Source organism: Tamandua tetradactyla, chromosome 16 (assembly GCF_023851605.1).
Source record: "Tamandua tetradactyla isolate mTamTet1 chromosome 16, mTamTet1.pri, whole genome shotgun sequence".
Taxonomy (NCBI): Eukaryota; Metazoa; Chordata; class Mammalia; order Pilosa; family Myrmecophagidae; genus Tamandua; species Tamandua tetradactyla.
Genome location: NC_135342.1, coordinates 10,327,345 through 10,346,857, shown reverse-complemented (window position 1 = coordinate 10,346,857; position 19,513 = coordinate 10,327,345). Strand labels below are relative to the sequence as shown.

Here is a 19,513-nt window from a genome sequence, read left to right as displayed (position 1 = left end):
CTGCACCTGAGCAAGAGGCGCGTCGGAACCCGAAGCCCGGGTCTAACCAGGAAGGCCTGTGGGTCTGTACACGGAGTCCGGAGGGAGCAGGGCTGGAGCCTTGGACCCTTGAGGCTTGGGAGAGAAAGGGCTCAATGCTGGAACCCCAGGGTCTGAGGGAGAAGGGACTGGGGGCTGAATTCTGACGTCCTTTTCGGAGGGGTCTGGGTTCTGGACTCTTGTGGGAGGAGGGGGCTGCTGCCCCTAACACGGAACGGAAAAATTCGGTCCTGACAGCCGAGGGCGGTTCGGGCCCCGCCCGCCGGCCCTGAGAGGTCCGGGATCTGGGAAGGCAGGTTTGGGAGGCGCCGTGACCTGGTTTTCCCTGGCCCCTGGAGCGGCGGGACCAGCCCCAGCGGAGCCCGGAGCCTTGCTGCAATGGGCTGGTGGAGGCGGACTTGAGGGGGGACTCGCTGGGGGCTCACGGGGCCCGGCGTCGCGGCCGCATCTGCCCTCCACTGCCCACAGCGGCCGCTCCCACGTCGCACCACGCGGACACAGGGAAGTCGCGGCTCCGCGCGTTTATTGTAAAACCAGCCATTGGCTCTGAAGGCACCGAGACCCTCCCCCGGCTTCCCCGAGTCGGCCCCGACCGGGATTCAAACCCAGGACGCGGCCACCAGGGGGCGCCGTCCAACACCAGCCCGTTCCCGGTGGGCGGAGCCATCGCGCCCCTGACATTAAGGGGGCGGGCTCTCTGAGCGAGGAGGCGGAGCCACAAGGGGTGGAGTCCAGACGAGATGTCCGGAAGGGCAGAGTTCCAAGGGGCGGAGCTATTTCCTAGGCGTCATTTATTGGGGCGGAGCCATAGGCAGCGCTGTTTCCTGGTGGGGCTGGTCCTCGGTGACGTCACAGAGACGGGGCCACTAAGGACGCAGGTTTCTTCCCGCGCTGGCTCAGGGGGCGTGGCTACGCCGAAGTTGCCGGTGGGCAGGGGCGGAACCCGAGGAAGAGGAGGAGGCTGGTGGACAGCCCAGTTTCCCGGAGGCGGGGGCGAAGACCCATGTTCTCGGCCTCCCGGCGCCCACCATCCTCTCTTGATCGTCCAAGGCACGGGGGCTCAGTTTTTCTCTATGGTCTTTCTGATCCAGTCCACATAGTGGCATACGCTGGTGTAGACGGCAGGACGCCTGGGTCTGGAACAAGGCTCGGCACCCCCAGACACCACGCCCGCCAGGGTTCCATTGCAAACCAGGGGGCCCCCAGAGTCACCCTGTGAGCAGGGAAGCAGGGGAGAAACTGTTAGATGGGTCAGTTCATGACCACCGCCTGGGCCTCTTCCTCCCTCCCATCAAGACCCCCAGTTTTCTCCTCCCCCAATAAGTCCCTCCTTTCTTGGACCCAGAAGTTGAGTTCTCCAATCCCCACCCCTCCCCAGGATCCAGCCTTCTATACTCCTAGTGTCCTCTTCCCCGAGGACTCAGGAGTCGGGGCCCTGGCGCCATCCCCTCCCAGGGCCGGGTGTCCCGGCCCTCCCCCCTCCTACCTGGCAGGAACCGCGGCCCCCCTCCCACAGGCCCGCACAGAGCATGCTGTCTGAGATGTGGCCTGGGTATGCGTGGTGGCAGAGTTTGGGATGCAGGATGCTGATGTTGGCACACTGCAGCGTTTCTGGGTACTGCACTGTTGGGGAGAAGGTTCACAGAGAGCCATCAGCTAACTCATCACACACAGACACCCCTTCTCTTGGACCTTCCCTGCAGCCCTCCCCAAAGAGCGAAGATCCATGGGGGTCACAGCATAAGACCCTCAGAGATAGAGATAAGAGACAGGGATGAGAAACAGACATGAAGCACAAAGGAGAAATAAAAAATGCCGAGAATTGAAAGACAAAAACACGAATGTACACAACTCGCAGGGAGGAAAATAGAGACCATGGAGAGAGAGGGAGAGAGACGCCGCAAAGGAAAAGAGATTTTTAGAGGAGACAACAAAGGAAACAGACAGCAGTGGGCCCAGACACAGCAAGGGAGAAGAAGGCAGCGAGATAGGCGAGGAGATGTAGTGAGATTGTCACTGATAGACAGAGACAGAGAAATACAGAGATGTTAAATACAGAGGTGGATGCAGTTTATCAGTAGACAGGTACCGATATACATATGCATGTATCTGTGTATGTAATACGTGGTATGTACTCAGATGCTTCCAAGACACTGGTGGGTGATAGGAACGAGGAGGGGACTGTGCAGAGAAGCAGCTGCCAGGGGGGTACATGTCACATCTGAAGAAGGTGGCTTCTACCAACACTTTCCAATGGTTGCTCATTGTGGGAACGTGGGCCAAGCATTGCCAGTTCTTTGCCTTTTTTCAAACAAATCTAGAAATCTGGCCTTTCTGTAACATCAACGAAGTTTTAGATGTTGGCAGCAGTAAATTCAGACTTTTTTTCCCCCCAAGACACCCTGAAAACCAATTCTGATCTGGGGAGGCTGAATTTGGCTAATGGGCTGTCAATTTGCGACTCTGAGATGCATGTGCCTTATTTCAATTCTAAATGCATATATATTTTTTTCCCATTGAAATATATCAGAATGTGTGTTCCAAGAAATGATGTCATGCAGTGGCCATTGGGGCTGTTTTTGGTGGTGATTGTTTTTAGTGGCTCATAAAATAATGATTCATCTTTGTAATTTATAGCATGTTAGGTTTGGTTGGATAGATGTACAGACAAGCAGATCAGATAGATAAAGGTAGATGGATAAATAGATATAGATAGAGAGAAGAGAGCGAGGAAGAGACAGAGAGCAATGAAGCATGTGTCAGGGGAGTATGCCATAGGCAAGGCCATACCCTCGGGGCTGGAGATGGCCCCCCAGCCCGAGATGAGGCACTGGGCCCCTGGGGAGACACAGGTCTCGCTGAGGTTGAGGGGCTGCACAGCGTGGCTCAGGCGGGCCCGCCAGGGCAGACGGATCAGCATGATGTCATCGTTGTGGTCGTGGGCACTGAGGTCCTGGTTGAACCCCGGATGGGGGAAGAAGTCTGTGACCCGGAACAGCTGCTCTGGACCCTCCCAGTGCCAGAGGTGATGCTCCCCGAGGCGCACCCACAGATACCTGCCGGGATAGGCCCTGAAGGGTCAAGCTGGAGGAAAGTGGGTATATTCTCAACCCCAGTCCTCCTTTTTGGTACACCAGAGCCATACACCCTCTCCGGGCCCCCATCTTCTATTTGTGACCCAGGGTGCTGTGTGGTTTCAGGCAAAGCGCACACCCTCTCTGTTTTCCTGTCTGTCAGGGTGCTTTGGGTTCTCTACAAGTCACACACCCTTTCTGGGCTCCCATTGCCGATTTGTGACGCAAGATGCCGTGTACTTATAAAGTACCTTTCGTCTCTGAGTTTCTACTCTCAGCTCTGTCTTTTTGTCTCCATCCTCCAAATCTCACACGCCTCCTAGTCCCGTTCTGAATGAGCCACCTTCTTCTCTGCCCCATCCCAGAACCCTGGTGGTGACCTGGGTCCCCTGGAGCCATGTGGGCATACAAGCACCACACCTCTCACACAACAGCAGCCCCACTCTGTGTCCCCACAGGCGCGATGGCTTCTGAAGGGTGTGGCTTGCCTATGTTTGTATGTGTACGTATGGAGGGGTGGGGTGGGAGATGGAAAATCCCCAAATCGGGGGTCATCTTGTGCCAGCCTGTGACCTTGCACTTCCGCTCCCCAAATCCATCACCCCTCAATTATTTCTTCTTGCAGTCTAATCTCAAGATTTCTCATTGCAGTCCCTACCTGCTCTGGACTGGCTCCAGGCTCTGGAGAGCTAAAGACACTTTGGGGGTCTACCCATCCACCCTCCAGCTTCTGACATTGGGGATCCAGATAAGGGCTGAGAATTCAGGGTCTGGGGAGTGTGGGATGTCATTTCTATCTCTGTCCCTCTCTGTCACCGTCCCCGTCTTGTTCTCTGTTTGGGAAGCCAGCAGCAGGAGCACCACCTCAGCTTGGGTCCCCGCCTCTGGATCTCCTCTACCTCCCTATCTCTCTTTCTTTTCTGCCGTATCTTTGGGTCGGAGCCCAAATATTGTTCTCCTAGACTGATGTACAGAGCTAAGCTCATTAAGGCCCCATATTGGAGCAGTGCATGATGGGAGATTCCCACAGAGCATCCTGTCTCAGCACCCACGCTTCACTCCTGGAGGGAAAAATACTGGGACAGTATGGATGGCCAATTTTCAGAGATGATGCAGAGAGGGTTCCTCCCTTACGTAGATTCTAGGATACTAAGAGTTCAGAATCCTCAGGATCTAAAATTCTAGAATTCTAAGTGTCTGACCTCTAAGGGTCAAGATGTTCTGGATTTTTGTAGATTGCAAACAACTTAGAATTTTAAAATCTGAATTAAATCTACGTCTCTAATATTCTGGGAAAATGATACTCTCAGATTTCACCAATGCTGAATTCTATGTCTATGGCTTTAAGAAACTTGAGAGTCTTGGATTCAAAGCATTTAGAACTCAAGAATTCTTTGAATTAAAGTTTTCAGAATTTTAGGAATGTAGGCTACTAGTATTCTGTGATGTCAAGTCCATCAGATTCTAGATGTTTATAAATGTGAACTAAGCTTCACAGATTCTAAGCTTTCAGAATTATCTTGGTTCCAGATTCTAGAATTCCGTGAATCACAGTATTCTAGAATACTGTGAGTCAACGTTTGTAGGATTGTGAGTTTTTATATTCAATGAGCTTAGAATATTCTGAATCTAAGATTCTAGGTCTGCACTGTCCAATACAGCTATTAAGCATTTGAAAATGTTGCTGGTTCAAAGTGAGATGCGCCCTAAGCATAAAATGCATGCTGGATTTCAAAGGTTGAATACAAGAAAAGTAAAATACCTCATTCATAATTATTTAAAAATCGATTACATGTTGAAACCATAACATTTCAGATATACCAGGTTAAATCTACTATTAAAATTACTTTTACAAGTTATAATGGGGCATAGCCCAAATACCCCTAATAACGGAGTGGGAGAGTGGGAGAAAGAGCAAAGGTGAGGGTGGAGTTATACAGAGAAGGGCGGGTTTAACAAATGAGTGCCCAATCGTTCTACTGATATTTCTTTTAGCCTCCAGTACCTTAGAGCACCTAGAAACAAAAACCTAAAATTGTGGAATTGTATCCCATGCCAAACTCTGAAATCTGTTCTACAACTATTCTTGCGATATAGTTTGAAATCTATTGCTTATATGTATATATGCTGTTTGAAGAGCAGGAGGGGTATAACAGAGAGACAGGATTTAACAAATGAGTGTGACTGCTGAATACTGATCTCTCTGTTACTCTCCAGTGTCTTGGAGCAGCTAGAAGAAAAAACGAAAGATCGGGAAATGTAACCCATACCAAACTTTAAAATCTGTTCTATAACTACTTGTTATAGAAGTAGTTATATTCTTATATTACATAGAATTCTTATATTGTTATATTCTTATATTATATATTCTGTATTATATAGAAGTAGTTATATACTCGAGCGAACCGGACTCTAAGAGCCTAAGTTTCCAATCTTAGATGCTATTTTTAGGACCCTAGAATTGAAAGATTTGGGGCACCTGCCATGCGTAATTCCTAGAGTCTGCGCGCTGGGCGCTACCAGCCCCCAGGTCGGTTTCTCCTCCTCGACGGGTCCTTGCCCCTTTCGGGCTCGCGCCCCTCTCCCGCACGCGCCCCTCCCCGCACGCGCCCCTCTCTCGCTGGCGCTCCTCTCCGGCACGAGCCCTCTCCCGCACGCGCCCCTCTCCCGCACGCATCCCTCTCCCGCACGCGCCCCTCTCTCGCCCGCGCCCCTCTCCCGCACGAGCCATCTCCCGCACGCGCCCCTCTCCCTCCCGCTCCCCTCTCTCGCCCGCGCCCGTCTCCCGCTTGCGCCCTCGCTGCCCCGCTCGGCGGCCGGGTCACTCACGGCTTGCGGCAGTGGGCAGCTGTGAGTAGCCAGCGGTCACTGATGAGGGACGCCCCGCAGAAGAGATGCGTGAGGAAGAAGAGGCCGGCTTGCCAGGGCTGCGAGTTGGGGCTGCATTCCTTGCCCCCGATGGCGCGGGTGTCGGCCCAGCCGTGCCCTGGCGTGGGGTGGGGGAGCGGTGTTGGTGAGGGCAGTGAGGTTGGCGAAGAGCGCGCTGGGGCGGGGAGGGGGGAAGGAGGGAAGGATCCTGAGACACCCAGAGGGCAGGGGACTGCAGCCTGGAGGGCAGAGGGTCACAGAGGGGCAGCCGGGATGGAGGGCGCTGGCAGGGGCCTCACCTGCCAGAAGAAGCGCGAGCAGAGAGCAGAGCAACTCCAGCCTCATGGCCTCGGGCTGCCGGGGGCTCCAGCTGGCGCTAGGTGCTCGGTGCTTCTTTATGGTAAGCCATGACATGGCCTTCCTCCTCCCTGGGGATGCCTCTGTGATTAATCAAGCTTGGGAAATGTCCCTGGGGGAGGGGAAATCCTGGGGCCTGGGGAGTGGAAGCAGCGGAGGGACCCCCCGTGGGGATGAGCGGGCGACCTGGCCAGCCAGGGCTTGGCTCGATAGGGGAGGACGCTGGAGTGTGCAGAGGCTGTAGGCTCCTGGGCAGAGACCCCGGAGGGGCTTGCCCCATTCCCCATGACCTCAGGACTCAGGATCCTGACCAGGATATTTAATGGCCTGGAGAAGGAGCGGGGAAATCCCTAAGGCAGGGTTCTAGGGAAGAAGCAAGTTTATCTTGATTGAAGCAGCGGTGAGCTGGAACCAAGACAGGGGAAGACAAGGGATGGGATGGGGGCCAGAAAGCAGGGGAAAGGGGGGACAAAGAGCAGGGGCTCAGAGGGAAAAATGACAGACACAATGGGGGATGAGTGGTGACAGAGAGGAAAGGAAGAGAGAGAGAGAGAGAGAGAGAGAGAGAGAGAGAGAGAGAGAGAGAGCTAAAGATACAAATGGACCCAGGGACAAAGAGAGAGAAAGGCAGAGACCTTTTTGTGTACAAGTCTACACACGGCCACGCCCCACAGAGCCCGCCCTGTCCTGGGGACTTGGCCCCTTCCCATAAGGACAGAAGCCTCGCCTAGAAGACTGAAGACTGTTCCCAAATGGATTAACCCACTCCTGCCATGAAGGTGAAAGGAGAACCCCTTCCCCACAGCCCCGCCATCCCAAGGACCTAGGTGCCCAGCCTGCCTAGATCTGAATACTCTTCCTTTCTTTTGGTGCTCCCAGATCTTTGTCAAATCCTGACTTTTACTTTTTTAATGTTATTTTTCACCCTAGTTACCCACCATTGTCTTTCTCATCACCCCATCTTTCCTTCCTGCTGGGTGGGCAGTTCCTGGAGAGCTAGATCTAGGTTTGACTCATCTCTCTGTCCCCAGAACGTTCAGGGCTGGGCTCATTGGAGGCATCAGGAGATGTTGATTGAATGAATGAACGTCTTTCTCCATATCCTTCTTTTCCTGTTAAGCTCGTACTCATCCTTCAAGACCCAACCAAAATTTTCCCTCCTCCAGGATGCCGTCTCTGATTTCTCCAGGTAAAGCCAATCTTCTCCTCCCCTGGACACTCACAGTCCTTTATACTTTTCTTAGCCACGGCCCTGACTATCAAGCTGGAACTGGGCGCACCTTGAAGGTTCTCTCACTATGGTATAGTGATTTGGAGTGTGGATTTTGGAATTTGGCCATCTGACTCCAAATCTCAACATTGGCAATTATATGACTTTGGGTAAGTCACTGGACCTCTTTCAGTTGCTCCACCGGTTAAGTGGCAATAATAACTGGGATTTCTATGGGGTTAAGTGAATAGACACATATTAAACACTCAGAACAGTGCCTGGCATATAGGCAACACTCAATAAATGAAGGGGGAGAAATGAAGTAGAGTATCGAAGTAATTCACCCAAAGTCATACAGTAAATGATAAAAATGTGTTTCTTTCTCTACCCAGTGAACTCCTACTTATCCTTTAAAACCCCATGCATATGTCCTCTCCTCTGAGAAGCCTTCCCTGACTCCTTCAGGCAGAGTCCTTGCTCCCTCCCTGATGCACCCTGCACCTCCTTCTGTCACAGCACTGATCAGTTTGTGTTATTCATTAATTCATCAATGTGTTGAGAGGCTTCTATTTGCCAGAAACTCTACCATGTGTTTCGAAAACTGCAGTGAATAAGCCAAAGCACTCATGGACTGGAGGATGGGGGTGGGGGAGGGGACAAAGGTCATCATCAAGTAAATAAATAAGTGAGACAATCTCAAGTATAACAAGAGCTGCAAAAAAAAAAAAAAAGAGCAGTGGAAGTGGTGACAGGGAAGATCTCTTTAGCCAGGGTAATCTGGGAAGGCTTTCTAGAGGAGGTGACCTTTAAGAGGAGACCTGAATGACAAGAATGTAAAGCTTCCTGCTCTCCTTGACCTGAGTTGCAGCTCTTTGAGGGAAGGGCCTGATCTGATTCATCTCCAGGGCCTGGCATGGAACAGGGCTCAATAAACATTGGTGGAGTGACTAAACAAATGGGTGAATTGCCTTTAAGAATAAATTGCATTTTTGATTCCCACCTACTTCCTCTCTGATCTTTGAATGACAAACTCAGCTGATATGCCTGATTGATGTTTCCTGTGTGTGCAACTGGTAGGGAAAGAGTCAATGGAAGGGAGTTGATAAATAATTGTGAATCTATCACCTCTTGAATACTAGAATCTGTGTTCAGACCTTGTCTACCAGTTTTTTGTAGGGTTGGGAAGCCTTGTTGAGATCATCAATATCTCCGCAGAATCTGCCACTGGGTCTGGCATATGACAAATGCCTGATAAATTGGTGTTTGAAAGAAGAAACAAAAGCAACTGAAACTTTGCGGAGGATTTTTGTTGCACTTATGTTCAGCTTGTTTTCCTTGCTCCAAAATCCATGCTGAGCTGAGACCTTCAAACATCTACTAGCTTTGGATGGATTCTCTGTAGAGACTCTCAGCATAGAAATATTTACCTGGGGACAATTTCAGGGAGGGGAAAATAATCCACTCTCCACTTCCCACAAGTTTTCAGGACAAAACCTCAAAATCCCATTTAAAACAAATAAATAGTCCTCCCTTCCATAAATTTCAGAGGGTTTCTGCACTTGACACTTGGCGTGAGGAGAGTTCTCCAGCCTTCACCTTCTCACTCAGCTCTGTGACCTTGAAGGCTGGGATGGATGCAGGGTGAGGTCCCTGAGTTCCAATAACCCCATAAAGGTGGAGAAGATACCAGGTGACTCAAAGCCAGCCCAGTTCTTGCTGAGAAAAGAGGACCTGGTGTTGGGTATTCCCAGAATTGGGAAATGATAGGAAGGAAGAAGGAAGTAGTTGAGAATTGCTTCCTGAGAACTTGGAAGGAGAGTGGGACTGTGATTTTCCCATCAGCCCTGGAGATTGGGTGGTTGAGAATGGGGTTCCCTTGCCCACTTCTACCTAGGACACGGAGTCACACATACTCTCCCCAGGACCTGTTCAGGTCATGTAAATACGTAACATTTATTCAGAGCTCATCACCCACTGCGCTAAATTCTTGACATAATAATTACCATAATGATTTACATGCACATTCTGTCATAGGATCTCAACATGTCTATGTTAAGTACTTCATTGTCCTCATTTTCCCCGGTAAGGAAACCAAGGATCAGAGACAGCTCTCGTCTTGCCCAATATCACACAGCAGGGAGTGGTAAAGGAAGCCAGGTCAGGCGACTCCACGTAACCATGATGATTTTGGAACTTGTCTTAGAGATCGGGTGACTTGCTTCTTCACGTCTATTGAATAAAACTTAGTCAGCACTTCCTACACTTCTTTGTCACTGTGGGCAAGTGAACTGGAATGGGCACGGGTCATGAGGGGAGAGGAGAGATGTGAGTAGGTCTGGATGGGTGGCGGGGGAGGAAGGCAGTCCATTCAACTGGGGAGGTAGTACGGGGACCTGAGAAAGAGGCCAGATGGTGGAGAGCACGATGCTGGCATCCCTCAGTTGGAGCGCATGGTTTTCTTTATCCATTGGATGTATCTGCAGATCTGGGTGTAGACAGCTGGATGCTGGACAGAGCCGCAGGGGTAGGCACCCCATGAATGGATACCCTGCAGGGTCTCATCACAGATCAGGGGGCCACCTGAGTCACTCTGGGGGCGGGAGGAAGGAAAGATCAATGAATATGCCCATGTGACAGCTGCCACTTTGGGGACTGAGGTTAGTGGTGGGAAAGGGTACAGGTGGGGGCACGGTTGGAGTTGAATTGATAAAGATGAGGTTGGAATTCGGTATGAGGTTAGAAGTGGGACTTGGGGAGTGGATTTAAACTTAGGGTTATGGGGATTGGTTTGGGGGTTGAGAATGGAAATGTAGTGGCGTTGGGATGGTAGCTCTTATTGTAGAGAAGGGGATGGAGATGGGTCTGGAGATAAGGATGGATTTGGGGAAGGGGCTAGGATAGGAGGTAGGGTTGGGTTTGAGGATGGAATTGTGTACAGGGCTGGAAATAAACAAATGGAACCCAAGGAGGTAGGGCTGGCTTTGGTGCTGGAGTAGGGGATGGGATAGCACTGGGCTGGGGATGAGATTGGGACTGGGGTTGGTTCTGGGGCTGGGAACGGGGTGGGGGACCCATCTTCTGTTTTCCCAGAACTTTCCTATCCTCCCTCCCATGAACCAGACACCCTCCCTGCCCAGCCACCACCTGGCAAGGGTCCTGGCCCTGGTCCAGTCCAGCACACATCATATTTTTGGTGATCACACCGGGGTAGAAGACTTCACACTCGTTAGGAGTCAGGATAGTAACCTGAGAGCAGCTCAGACCCTTGTTGTACTTCACTGGTGGGAGAGGAAGTCAGGTCATCCCTAGGGCCAGCCCCCACCCTCCAGGACCAAGAGTCCATAAAACTAGATTCTTTTTATCCAAGGACTCTGGAGTCCAGGCCCCAGCCCCTTCCCCCTCAGACCTGGGGGTTCAGGCCCCCAGCCTCTCCCTCCTCAGACCTGGGGGTCCAGGCCTCCAGCCCCTCCCCCTTCAGACCTGGGGGGTCCAGGCCTCCAGCCCCTCCCCCTTCAGACCTGGGGGGTCCAGGCCCCCAGCCCCTCCTGCCTGGGGCCCCTCTTCCCTGAGACGCAGGCACAGGGCTGGCTCCTACCTCTTCGGGCTGCCGTGGTGGCCCAGCCAGCAATCTGGCACTGGTCTCTGGGCTTGGCACAGCTGTAGGGCAGCTGCACGGTCTGCACCCGGGGCCCGGGCACGGCGGGCCTCCCCAGCTTCAGCAGCATGAGGTCATGCTCGTCGGTGCGTCTCGGCAGGAGCGGGCCTGAGCCCAGCCTGTACCTGGGGTGCGGCACAGCGCGGATGGCCCGGCGGAGCTGCTCACCCTGGAGGAGCAGCAGGTGGTCATCCCCGATCCGAGCCCACAGTGGCCTGGGGGAGGGAAGAGTCCCATGGAGCCAACCTGGGTGGGGACCCTGGGGAGGAGGGTCTGGGCTGTGGGCAGACTTCTGGGTGGAAAGGAGGAGCGAGATGAGGGACAAGGGGGCTGGGGTCGGGACCCCCAGGTGAACTGGCTCTCTCTCTAATATCATCCAGTCCTTCCTCCATCAGTGTCCCCAGGCATGAGTGGATATTTCTGAACTCCTAAGGAGAACTTGCCTTCTTCTCTCTGTTGCTTACAACTCCCTACACCTCTACGGGACCCAGGGAGCATCCCTTGGACAGGGTGATGGATGGCCCCAGAGACGCTGAGAAGGATCACACCCACCCCTGGTGGCTGCCAGGACCCCACCCATCCCCTCCTGCAGGAAGCCCTCCCTGGGTAACCCCACATCTTGCTAGGAGACCTCCACACCCTCAGGTGGCCCAGCCCTTCCTCCCGGCTCCTCCTGGCCTGCCTTCACAGCCCCCTCCCAGGCGTTCGCGGGGGGCCCCCTACTTCTTGGTCCAGCAGTGCGCGGCTGTGAGCACCCAATTCTCGCCCACCAGGACGCCGGCGCAGTGGAAGGAGAGACCGCTGAAGAGGGAGACCTGCCAGGGCTGTGAGCCGCGCGGGCACGGGGCGCCGGAGGCCGCGGTGTCCCTGCCTGTGTCGTTTCTGGGGAGCAGCACTGCTTCCGCGGCTGGAGAAGGAAGGCGGGGGTGGGTGGGGGTCGGAGCGGGTAGGGCAGGGCGAGGGCCGGGTTTGGGGTCGAGGCAGGGGCAGGGGCTTTGGGGAGCGCGGCCTGAATGGGACCGTGCGTAAGGTGGGGGTGGAATTGGGGGGTGCGGCCAGACCGCGGGAAGGCGGAGGCATTGGGGTTCACGCAAATCCTCAGTGGGCGAACAGTGCAAAAGCTGTAGGGGGTGGGGGCTAAGGCCGAGCATGGTCGGGAGGGGACACTGTGGGGGTGGGGACAGAAGGCGGCCAGCTGCAAAGAGCGTTAAAGCTCCTGGCGGAGCGCAAGGGGCGGGGGCGGGGACGGAGTAGGGCGGGGGCGCCCCGGGCCGGAGCTAGACGAGGGGGCTCGGCCGACTTTGGGGGCGGCACCTGCTGTGAGTCGCTGGGTGGGCGCTGGGGTCCCGAGCGAGGGTTGTTGGTGATCTCCCCATCTCCCTCCCTCCACGGCCCCCCCGCCCCCCACCCCCAGCCTCACCCCAGAGTCCGGCCATCAACAGCGATAGCAGCAGCAGCAGCTTCTCCGGGACCCCCGCGCCAGAGGCGGCGGGGAGGAGGCGGTGCGGGGGTCGCATGTTCAGGCCTGGGCGGCGGAGGAGGGTGGCCTAAGAGAGGTGCCACTCACAGTGCCGCACACCCCGCCCAGTCCGGACTTCCCCAGCCCAGGGGCCCTGTCTAACCAGCGGCCCGGGTCCCGCAGGGGCAGTTGGACGGGCGGTTAGGGCCGGCACAGCCTCATGGGCGCAGTTGCCCTAAAGATGCCGCTGGTGGCATGACCCGGCCCTCCCTGAGCCCGAGGGGGGCGCTCTCCCGGCCCCTGCTCGCCTGGCCGCCCTGCCGCCGCGCGCTGGAGTGCAGCCTCCCGCGCAGGTGGGGTGGGGTGGGAGGCTCCAGGCGGCTGGGGGGCTCTTCCTGAGCCTCACCGCTCGGGGCACTTCCCTGCGCCCCGCAGATGGTGAAACCTAGGCTCCAAAGGGGCTTCTGCCCGTGCCCAGAGGGTCCCCACCCATCCTTTAGCGATTCACCCCAATTGGGGTGACGCCCATCCCACCTCACCTGGAATTCGCCCCTGGGAAGGAGGGAAGAGACCCCGAAAGCACCTTTGCCCAGCCTTGTGGACCGCTGGATCCTCTGCCCAGAGACCCCTGGCCAGGCCTTCCCTTTTAACCTCTAGGAGCCCGGAAGAGCCCCGCCCACCCCCCAGGGATTTTCCCCCTCCTTTTCCTTCTCCCTAATTATACCAGGGTGGGGCTGGCACCCAGCCTGGGTCCAGATTCCTACTCTGGGAGGGGCCCAGGAATACAGGCTTCTCCTAGTGTCCAAAACACCCTGCTTGGAGCTGGATTCCATGGGGACTCCCCCAGATCCCTGTTTCAAGAAGTTTTCCCAGGTGGGGGAGAGAGTAGCAGGTCCCCAGGGGATCTGGGGGTGGTGGGGCTGGAGCTGGAGACAGGTGATGGAGAGAGAGGAAAGATAAACAGGGAGCTGCATGCCTGAAATGACAAGGTAAGAAAAGTCAGAAGGCTGAGGTGTAGATGGGGAGGCAGAGAGATGAAAACAGTTCGAAGGAAAGAGGAGAGTCAGAGATTGGCTCCTGGGATAGGGATGCAGGATGGAAGGAGATTGCGGCAGACAAAAGAGAGAGGGGCGCGGTGGCAGGGTAGGGGAGGGTGGAGAGAGATGGCAAGTCTAAGACACACACAGAAGCAGGAAAAGAGAAAATCAGAGACAGAGAGGGAGAGGAGAGGCAGCAATCCTGACCCTGCCTTGAAGGGATGTTTTCTGCAGCCTGAGCCCACCCCCACAGCTGCACCACGCCATGCCCTCCCTGCCATGTGCAGTCTCCAGGTGACACGCAGGCCCATGAATCACAGGAGGCCGTGGCTGGAAGGGGTGTCCACGGAGTATCCACGCCTTCATTTCAGGTGAGCAATGAGAGGCCCAGAGAGGGCAGCAGCTCACAGGAAATCACATAGTAAGTCAACTTAACATCTGGGGAGGACTTGTGCCAGCGACCTTCCCTGCAAAGCGAGCAGAACCTCAGAAAAGATCCCGAGCGCTGGTCTATTGGCGGGTCACCTTCCCCAAGGAGAGTATCTCCAGAGGTTGTGCAGCTCAGGGCTGTCCAATAAAACTTTCTGCAAGAAGCATGGAAGTGTTTGATGTGTTTATCAGATCGCCTAGCCACCTGCGGTGGTGAAATGTGGCGAGTGCGACAGAAGAATTACATTTCTGATTTATTTCATTTTAATCTAAACGTGGCTTGAATCTTCATTTAATTTTCCGGATTGGCCAGGACAGGTCTAAATTAGCTGAACTAACTATCCATTATGGAGGATAATTTAAAAACGGTAGCTCCCTTACATTAGGTGTCAGTATGAGCAGGCCCTGTGTATCATACTTTTACATTATGTTAAACCCTCCTGCTTTCATGGAGAAGGAAATGACCCTTAGTCGAGGGCATAGCACCTTAATCAAGAGCCCCCCTCAGCTTCAGATCCTTGCACTTCTTATTGCCACTGTGATCATGAATAAGTGACTTTGTCGCTCTGGGCCTCAGTTTCCTTATCTGTGCAATGGGTATAACCCTATCACGGGCCTCGTTTAAAAGCCCTCAGACCAGGGTCTGGCACGGAGTCAGCACTCATTAAATTCATTCCTTCGGGAAATTTTATTGAGGACTTGATGTGGGCCAGGGATTATCTTAGGGTCCAGATAAACCAATCAGTTATCATTTCCAGAGTCACATGTTAGTAAGAGCCAAGGTTTGAACCCAGGTCTTGCCGGTTCCAAACCCCAAGTCTGTTGTTGAGCAATAGCATCTCCTGCAGTCAAGGAGGCCCAAAGAAAGTACCTTAAGCATCCTGATTATGATTTATTTTTTATCAGAATGAACAGAAACCAAGTCACCCACAGGATTGAGCCGTTGGGGGGTGGCGACGGGCCCTGCTAATTGTTCTTCATGGTCTCCTGAATCCAGTCCACGTACTTGCAGACTTTCGTATAGACACCGGGTTTTCTGGTGACCGCACAGGGGTCCTGGCCCCAGGAGATGATGCCTTGCAGAGTTCCGTTACAGACCAGAGGGCCCCCTGAGTCACCCTGGGGGTGTAGAGAGAGAGGACAGGTCAGAGGAGACAGCAGGCCAGGGAGGAGGGGAAGGGCTTGGGCTTGGGATTAGGGAGGAGATACGGATGGCGCTGGGGGTGGGATGGAGATCGAAGATGGGGCTGGTGTTGGGGTTAGTGATGGAATTGGGCATGAGGTTGGGGTCAGGGTCAGAGGTGGGCAGGACGGCGGGGTGACGGCTGACAGTGGATTTGGGAGTGATTGGGCTTGGAAATGGGGTTAGGCATGGGTCTGGAGCCATGGATGGGGACATAGCTTATGTTGAGTTTGGAGAAGACATCTGGGGGTTGGGGATGGATGTGGGGCTGCAGGGAGAGGCAGGTTGGGCTTGGGGATGGATGGTGGATGCAGGTAAGACTTAGTTGTGGTAGGAGGCGGTGATGGGGATGTGGCCGGAGACCCAGGCTCCTGCCCTCTGACCTGGCAGGAGTCCTTGCCTGCTTCCTGGACGCTGGCACACACCATCGTTTCGGTGATGTTTCCAGGGTAGGCTTTCTCACACTTCCGGTGGCTGATGATGGTGATGATGGCACAGCGCAAGGCGTGGGGCAGATGCACTGTGGGAACAGCACGAGGCGCTGTGGGAAGTGCCACCCACACCCACTGCAGCAGTGGCTCTGAACCCAGTTTCCGGGGATAGTCCCTTTCCTTCTCACTTGCAACCAGTTAATCTCTCTGTTTACAACAATAACACTGATAATGCCATTGAGCAAATTCTTTATGCAAGCTGCTCTGTAGACATTATCTGTAATCCAGCCCTGGGAGGTGGGTGTGATTACCCTCACGCTACGGAGAAGAAAACTGAGGTTCACAAAGGTGCAGCTGGGATGGCGCGTCACGTCTGGAGACCTGCCCTAGCCCCGGCTTCCCCACTCTTCCTTTTGACTTATCCCACCAACCACACCCCAAGGGAGCCTCCTCATCTTTGAGCTTTCCTCTGCGCCCTCCCACAGTCCCGTCCTCCCTCCCGTCCTCCCCGCCCCAGGAGCCCCTACGCTGGGGGCTGGTCGTGGTGCCCCAGCCGGAAATGAGGCAGCGGGTGCCGGCGGTGACACAGTGGGACGACAGGGTGAGGGGCCGCACGGCCCGGGTGATGATGGCCGGCGTCTCCATCTTCACCAGCATGATGTCGTTGCGGTGGTCTTTATTGGGGAGGCTGTTGTTGAACCCTGGGTGGGGGAAGGACTCGGTGGCTGTCTGGGTCTGCTCACACCCATCCTGCCGCTGGAGGTTGTGCTCCCCGAGATGCACGATGTAGCTGCTGAGGTGCGAGAGGGGACAGTCAGGCTCGCAAAGGGGGGGACAGGAGGTAGAGGGGGTGAGGGAACGCACGAGTGACGCCTGCAAGCAGGGGGAAACTGAGCGCCACTTCCAACCTCATACCCATCTCCCGCCAAGCCCCCACCAAGGCCCAACCCCATCCTAGTTCCCCATCCCATCTCACTCCGTCCTCAATCCCAAGTCCACCCCCATCTCCAATCCCAAACCCACCCCCATCTCAATCCCAACTCAGTAACCCCCACCCCCACCCCGTCTTCAAACCTAACTCCATCCTAGTCAACAAGGCTGCCGCAAGCCCACCCCTCCTCACCCCCCACCCCCACCCCTTCTCCCTGAGCGCCAGCCCTTGCCCCTCCCCCTCGCCTCCCGGCCCCGCCCAGCCCCCGCACCCACGGCTTGCGGCAGTGGGCTGCCGTGAGGAGCCATCTGGGGGCGATGAGGGTGGCCCCGCAGAGCAGCCGCGTCTTCTGGAACAGCGCCACCTGCCACGGCTGGGAGTGAGGGGTGCACTCGTACCCCTTGATGATCCTGGTCTCTCCCCGTACGTGGCCTGGAGGGGTGGGGCAACAGAGGGGCTCAGGCAGGAGAGGAGGTGGGCAGGGCTGGTTCCCGGGAACAGGGGTGCAGAGGAGAGCACAACGGGGTGGCCCCGGCCGGGACGCATGGTCCCCACGGTCTAAAACTCTGGACGTGATGCGGTACTGGCCAGTCCCGAGTGCCCCCTGACCATGCCAGCTGCCATGGCCCTTCCTCCGGGACCCTCCTCCGCCTCTCCCGGCTCTAGCACTTAAAAGCACCAGTCCCAGTTCCCTGGGGCCAGCGAGCCTGCCGGGTTCGGATGCTCTATGGGCAATGCCGGAATTGGGGTGTCAGGCCTGCCAGTGGCCAGGCCTGCGGGACTGGGGCACCCCGCAGCATGGAGCAGAGGCCTCGGCCCTTCCCCAGCCCCCGTACCTGTCACCAGAGCCAGCATGATTAATGGCAGAGTCGTCATGGAGAGGAGAGGCAGGCCCCACGTCCTCCTGGGGACACGGAGAGACACAGGGCCTCGTCACTTCACAGGGAGAGTGACGCTGGCCCCTGCCCCCTACCCCTCTCGCCCTGCCCATCTCCCCCGCTTCTCTCCACCTGGCCCATTCCCTCAGGGAGAAACAGCAGGGTTTGGGGCGCCCCCTGGTTCTCCCAGCACCCCATCCTCCAGACCCCTAAAATAGACCTTTGGTATTGGGGCGGCCCTGGAGGGGGCTAGAAGCTGCCCGCCTGCCGAGGGAGAGCTGGAGGTTTCTGGGAGAGGCTGCGTCTGGGGCTAACGATGGGCTGGCCTGGTTAAGTGAGCCGGGTGCCGTGCCGGGTGCCGGCCCCGTGCATTTGGGAACACGTCTGCCTACTGGTCCACCTGGGACGCACTGGGGGCCCAGCGGCCCAGCTCGGGAAGACAAGGGGACCGGGCCCCATTCACGGCGGGGGGTGGAACTCAAGCTGGGTCCTGACCCTCCCAGGGACAGTGGCACGGCTGGGTGGAGCCACCGGGGGGAGGGCCCGTGGCCTCAGCTGCCCTGGCCAGAGGGAGTGGGGGTGGAGGGCTGAGCTCATCCCCAGGAGCTGGGGTCAGAGATCATTGAGATTGGGGGTCACGGGTGCAGAGACCCCATCGCCACCCCCACCCCCACCCCCAGACCCAGCCGAGGACAGAGCAGAAGGAGGAACGGGTGAGGAGGCAGAGGCCTGGCAGAGCCCCAGAGGGAGGCTGTCCCTTCCCTCCTGACTCACGGGTTCTGGGGCAGGGGCTCTGGGGACCTGGCGGCGGTGGCAGCGGGGGCAGGCTGGGTTGGAGCGCCAGGCATGGAGCGGGCGGGCCTGGGGTGGCCTTGGGCAGGTGAGCCCAGCGTGACTGGCCCTCCCAGCCCTGCCTTATCGCCCTGGAGGCGGGGTGTGCGGTAGGGGGGCCTCTGCCGCCTCTCCTGGCCCCTCGGCTCTCTGCTTCTCTTGGGATCCGCCCACCTGTCTGCCTGTGCCCTTGGCTTCCCTTCCCTGCCTTTCAGAACCTTCACGAACCTTCTCAGAACCGACGCTCTTTACCTCTGTCGCTCTCTGCCTCTCTCTAATTCTGTCTCCGTGGACGTCTGTCATTCTCCTCCGTCTGAGTCTCTTTCTGTGTGCCTGAACCTTCCTGTCTGTCTCTTTTGCTCTCTGCATCCCTTTCTCTAGTCCTTTGCAGCCCCCTTGCTCTGTTTCTTCACGTCTTTCTACCCTCCCCTCCCACACCGTCTCTCTGTTCCCTCGTCTCTGTGCTTCTCCCCCTCCCCACATCTGTCTCGAGTCTCTGTCTCTTGTCCACCTCCTGCCCCTCCCTCCCTGCAACTGGTGCCCAGATGCCCCCCTCCTCTGGGTCCCTCCCCTTCCCCATTCCAAAGAGGGGGAAACCCGGGGTGTCACAGAGGTGGGGCGGCTGCCAGGAGAAGAGGCAGGACAAAGGCTGGGGAGGCAGGTCGGGGCCTGTGCATGTCATCGCTGGGCTCAGGAAAGGGAACATAATCCTCTGCAGGTGTCCCAAACCCCAGGGCCTGAAATCCTTCCCTTCGCTCCCCTCCCCGAACCTCCCCTGGGCTCTGGGTTTGAATCCAGCTCTTGCACTTACTCGCTGTGTGACCTCAACCAGGTGACTTCCCGTCTCTGAGCCAAATGAGTTTCCTCAACTGCAAACCTTGAGTGCGCGCTGACCCCCACTTCTCCCAGCGGGTTTGCTATCAGACCTCCTCCCTCTGGCTTCCTCTTCTCTCTTTCTCCCACCAAATGGTGAGCTGGGCACCGTAGACTTAGCTTCTGATCACAGCTGGCACCAGCTCCAAATCCCAGCTCTGCCTCTTTCTATCACTGTGACGTGGGGCGAGGGACTCCACCCCTGGGAGGCTCAGTTACTTCATCGGAGGGCGGGAAATGGGTTTGACAGCGCTGCTT

At 56.1% G+C, this 19,513-nt stretch overlaps 3 protein-coding genes across 6 annotated transcripts; all 3 read right to left on the bottom strand.

Annotated features, from left to right (window-relative positions):
• Window positions 1–560: 560 nt before the first annotated feature.
• On the bottom strand, window positions 561–6,888 carry KLK9 (kallikrein related peptidase 9). Its single transcript, XM_077131026.1, has 5 exons — window positions 6,281–6,888; window positions 5,943–6,099; window positions 2,830–3,095; window positions 1,526–1,662; window positions 561–1,252 (listed from the first exon to the last, which is right to left on the bottom strand). Exons 1-5 carry the CDS (start codon window positions 6,393–6,395, stop codon window positions 1,100–1,102), a joined length of 828 nt encoding a protein of 275 aa, XP_076987141.1. The 5' UTR covers window positions 6,396–6,888; the 3' UTR covers window positions 561–1,099.
• A 2,588-nt stretch (window positions 6,889–9,476) lies between these two features.
• On the bottom strand, window positions 9,477–13,300 carry KLK10 (kallikrein related peptidase 10). Of its 2 annotated transcripts, none has more exons than XM_077131018.1 (6): window positions 13,202–13,300; window positions 12,624–12,728; window positions 11,927–12,110; window positions 11,144–11,418; window positions 10,693–10,826; window positions 9,477–10,138 (listed from the first exon to the last, which is right to left on the bottom strand). In XM_077131018.1, the coding sequence occupies exons 2-6, from the start codon at window positions 12,718–12,720 to the stop codon at window positions 9,986–9,988; spliced, it is 843 nt and encodes a 280-aa protein (XP_076987133.1). In that variant the 5' UTR covers window positions 12,721–12,728; window positions 13,202–13,300; the 3' UTR covers window positions 9,477–9,985. The 2 variants fall into 2 exon arrangements, with proteins under 2 accessions (XP_076987133.1, XP_076987134.1); XM_077131019.1 differs by having other exon boundaries at window positions 12,624–12,750; window positions 13,202–13,270.
• Window positions 13,301–14,810: 1,510 nt separating this feature from the next.
• On the bottom strand, window positions 14,811–19,446 carry LOC143658775 (kallikrein-11-like). Of its 3 annotated transcripts, none has more exons than XM_077131054.1 (6): window positions 19,194–19,446; window positions 17,510–17,577; window positions 16,949–17,105; window positions 16,270–16,535; window positions 15,695–15,831; window positions 14,811–15,247 (listed from the first exon to the last, which is right to left on the bottom strand). In XM_077131054.1, the coding sequence occupies exons 2-6, from the start codon at window positions 17,547–17,549 to the stop codon at window positions 15,095–15,097; spliced, it is 753 nt and encodes a 250-aa protein (XP_076987169.1). In that variant the 5' UTR covers window positions 17,550–17,577; window positions 19,194–19,446; the 3' UTR covers window positions 14,811–15,094. The 3 variants fall into 3 exon arrangements, with proteins under 3 accessions (XP_076987169.1, XP_076987170.1, XP_076987171.1); XM_077131055.1 differs by lacking the exon at window positions 19,194–19,446 and adding an exon at window positions 18,611–18,700; XM_077131056.1 differs by lacking the exon at window positions 19,194–19,446 and adding an exon at window positions 18,635–18,700.
• Between the last annotated feature and the right edge of the window lie 67 nt (window positions 19,447–19,513).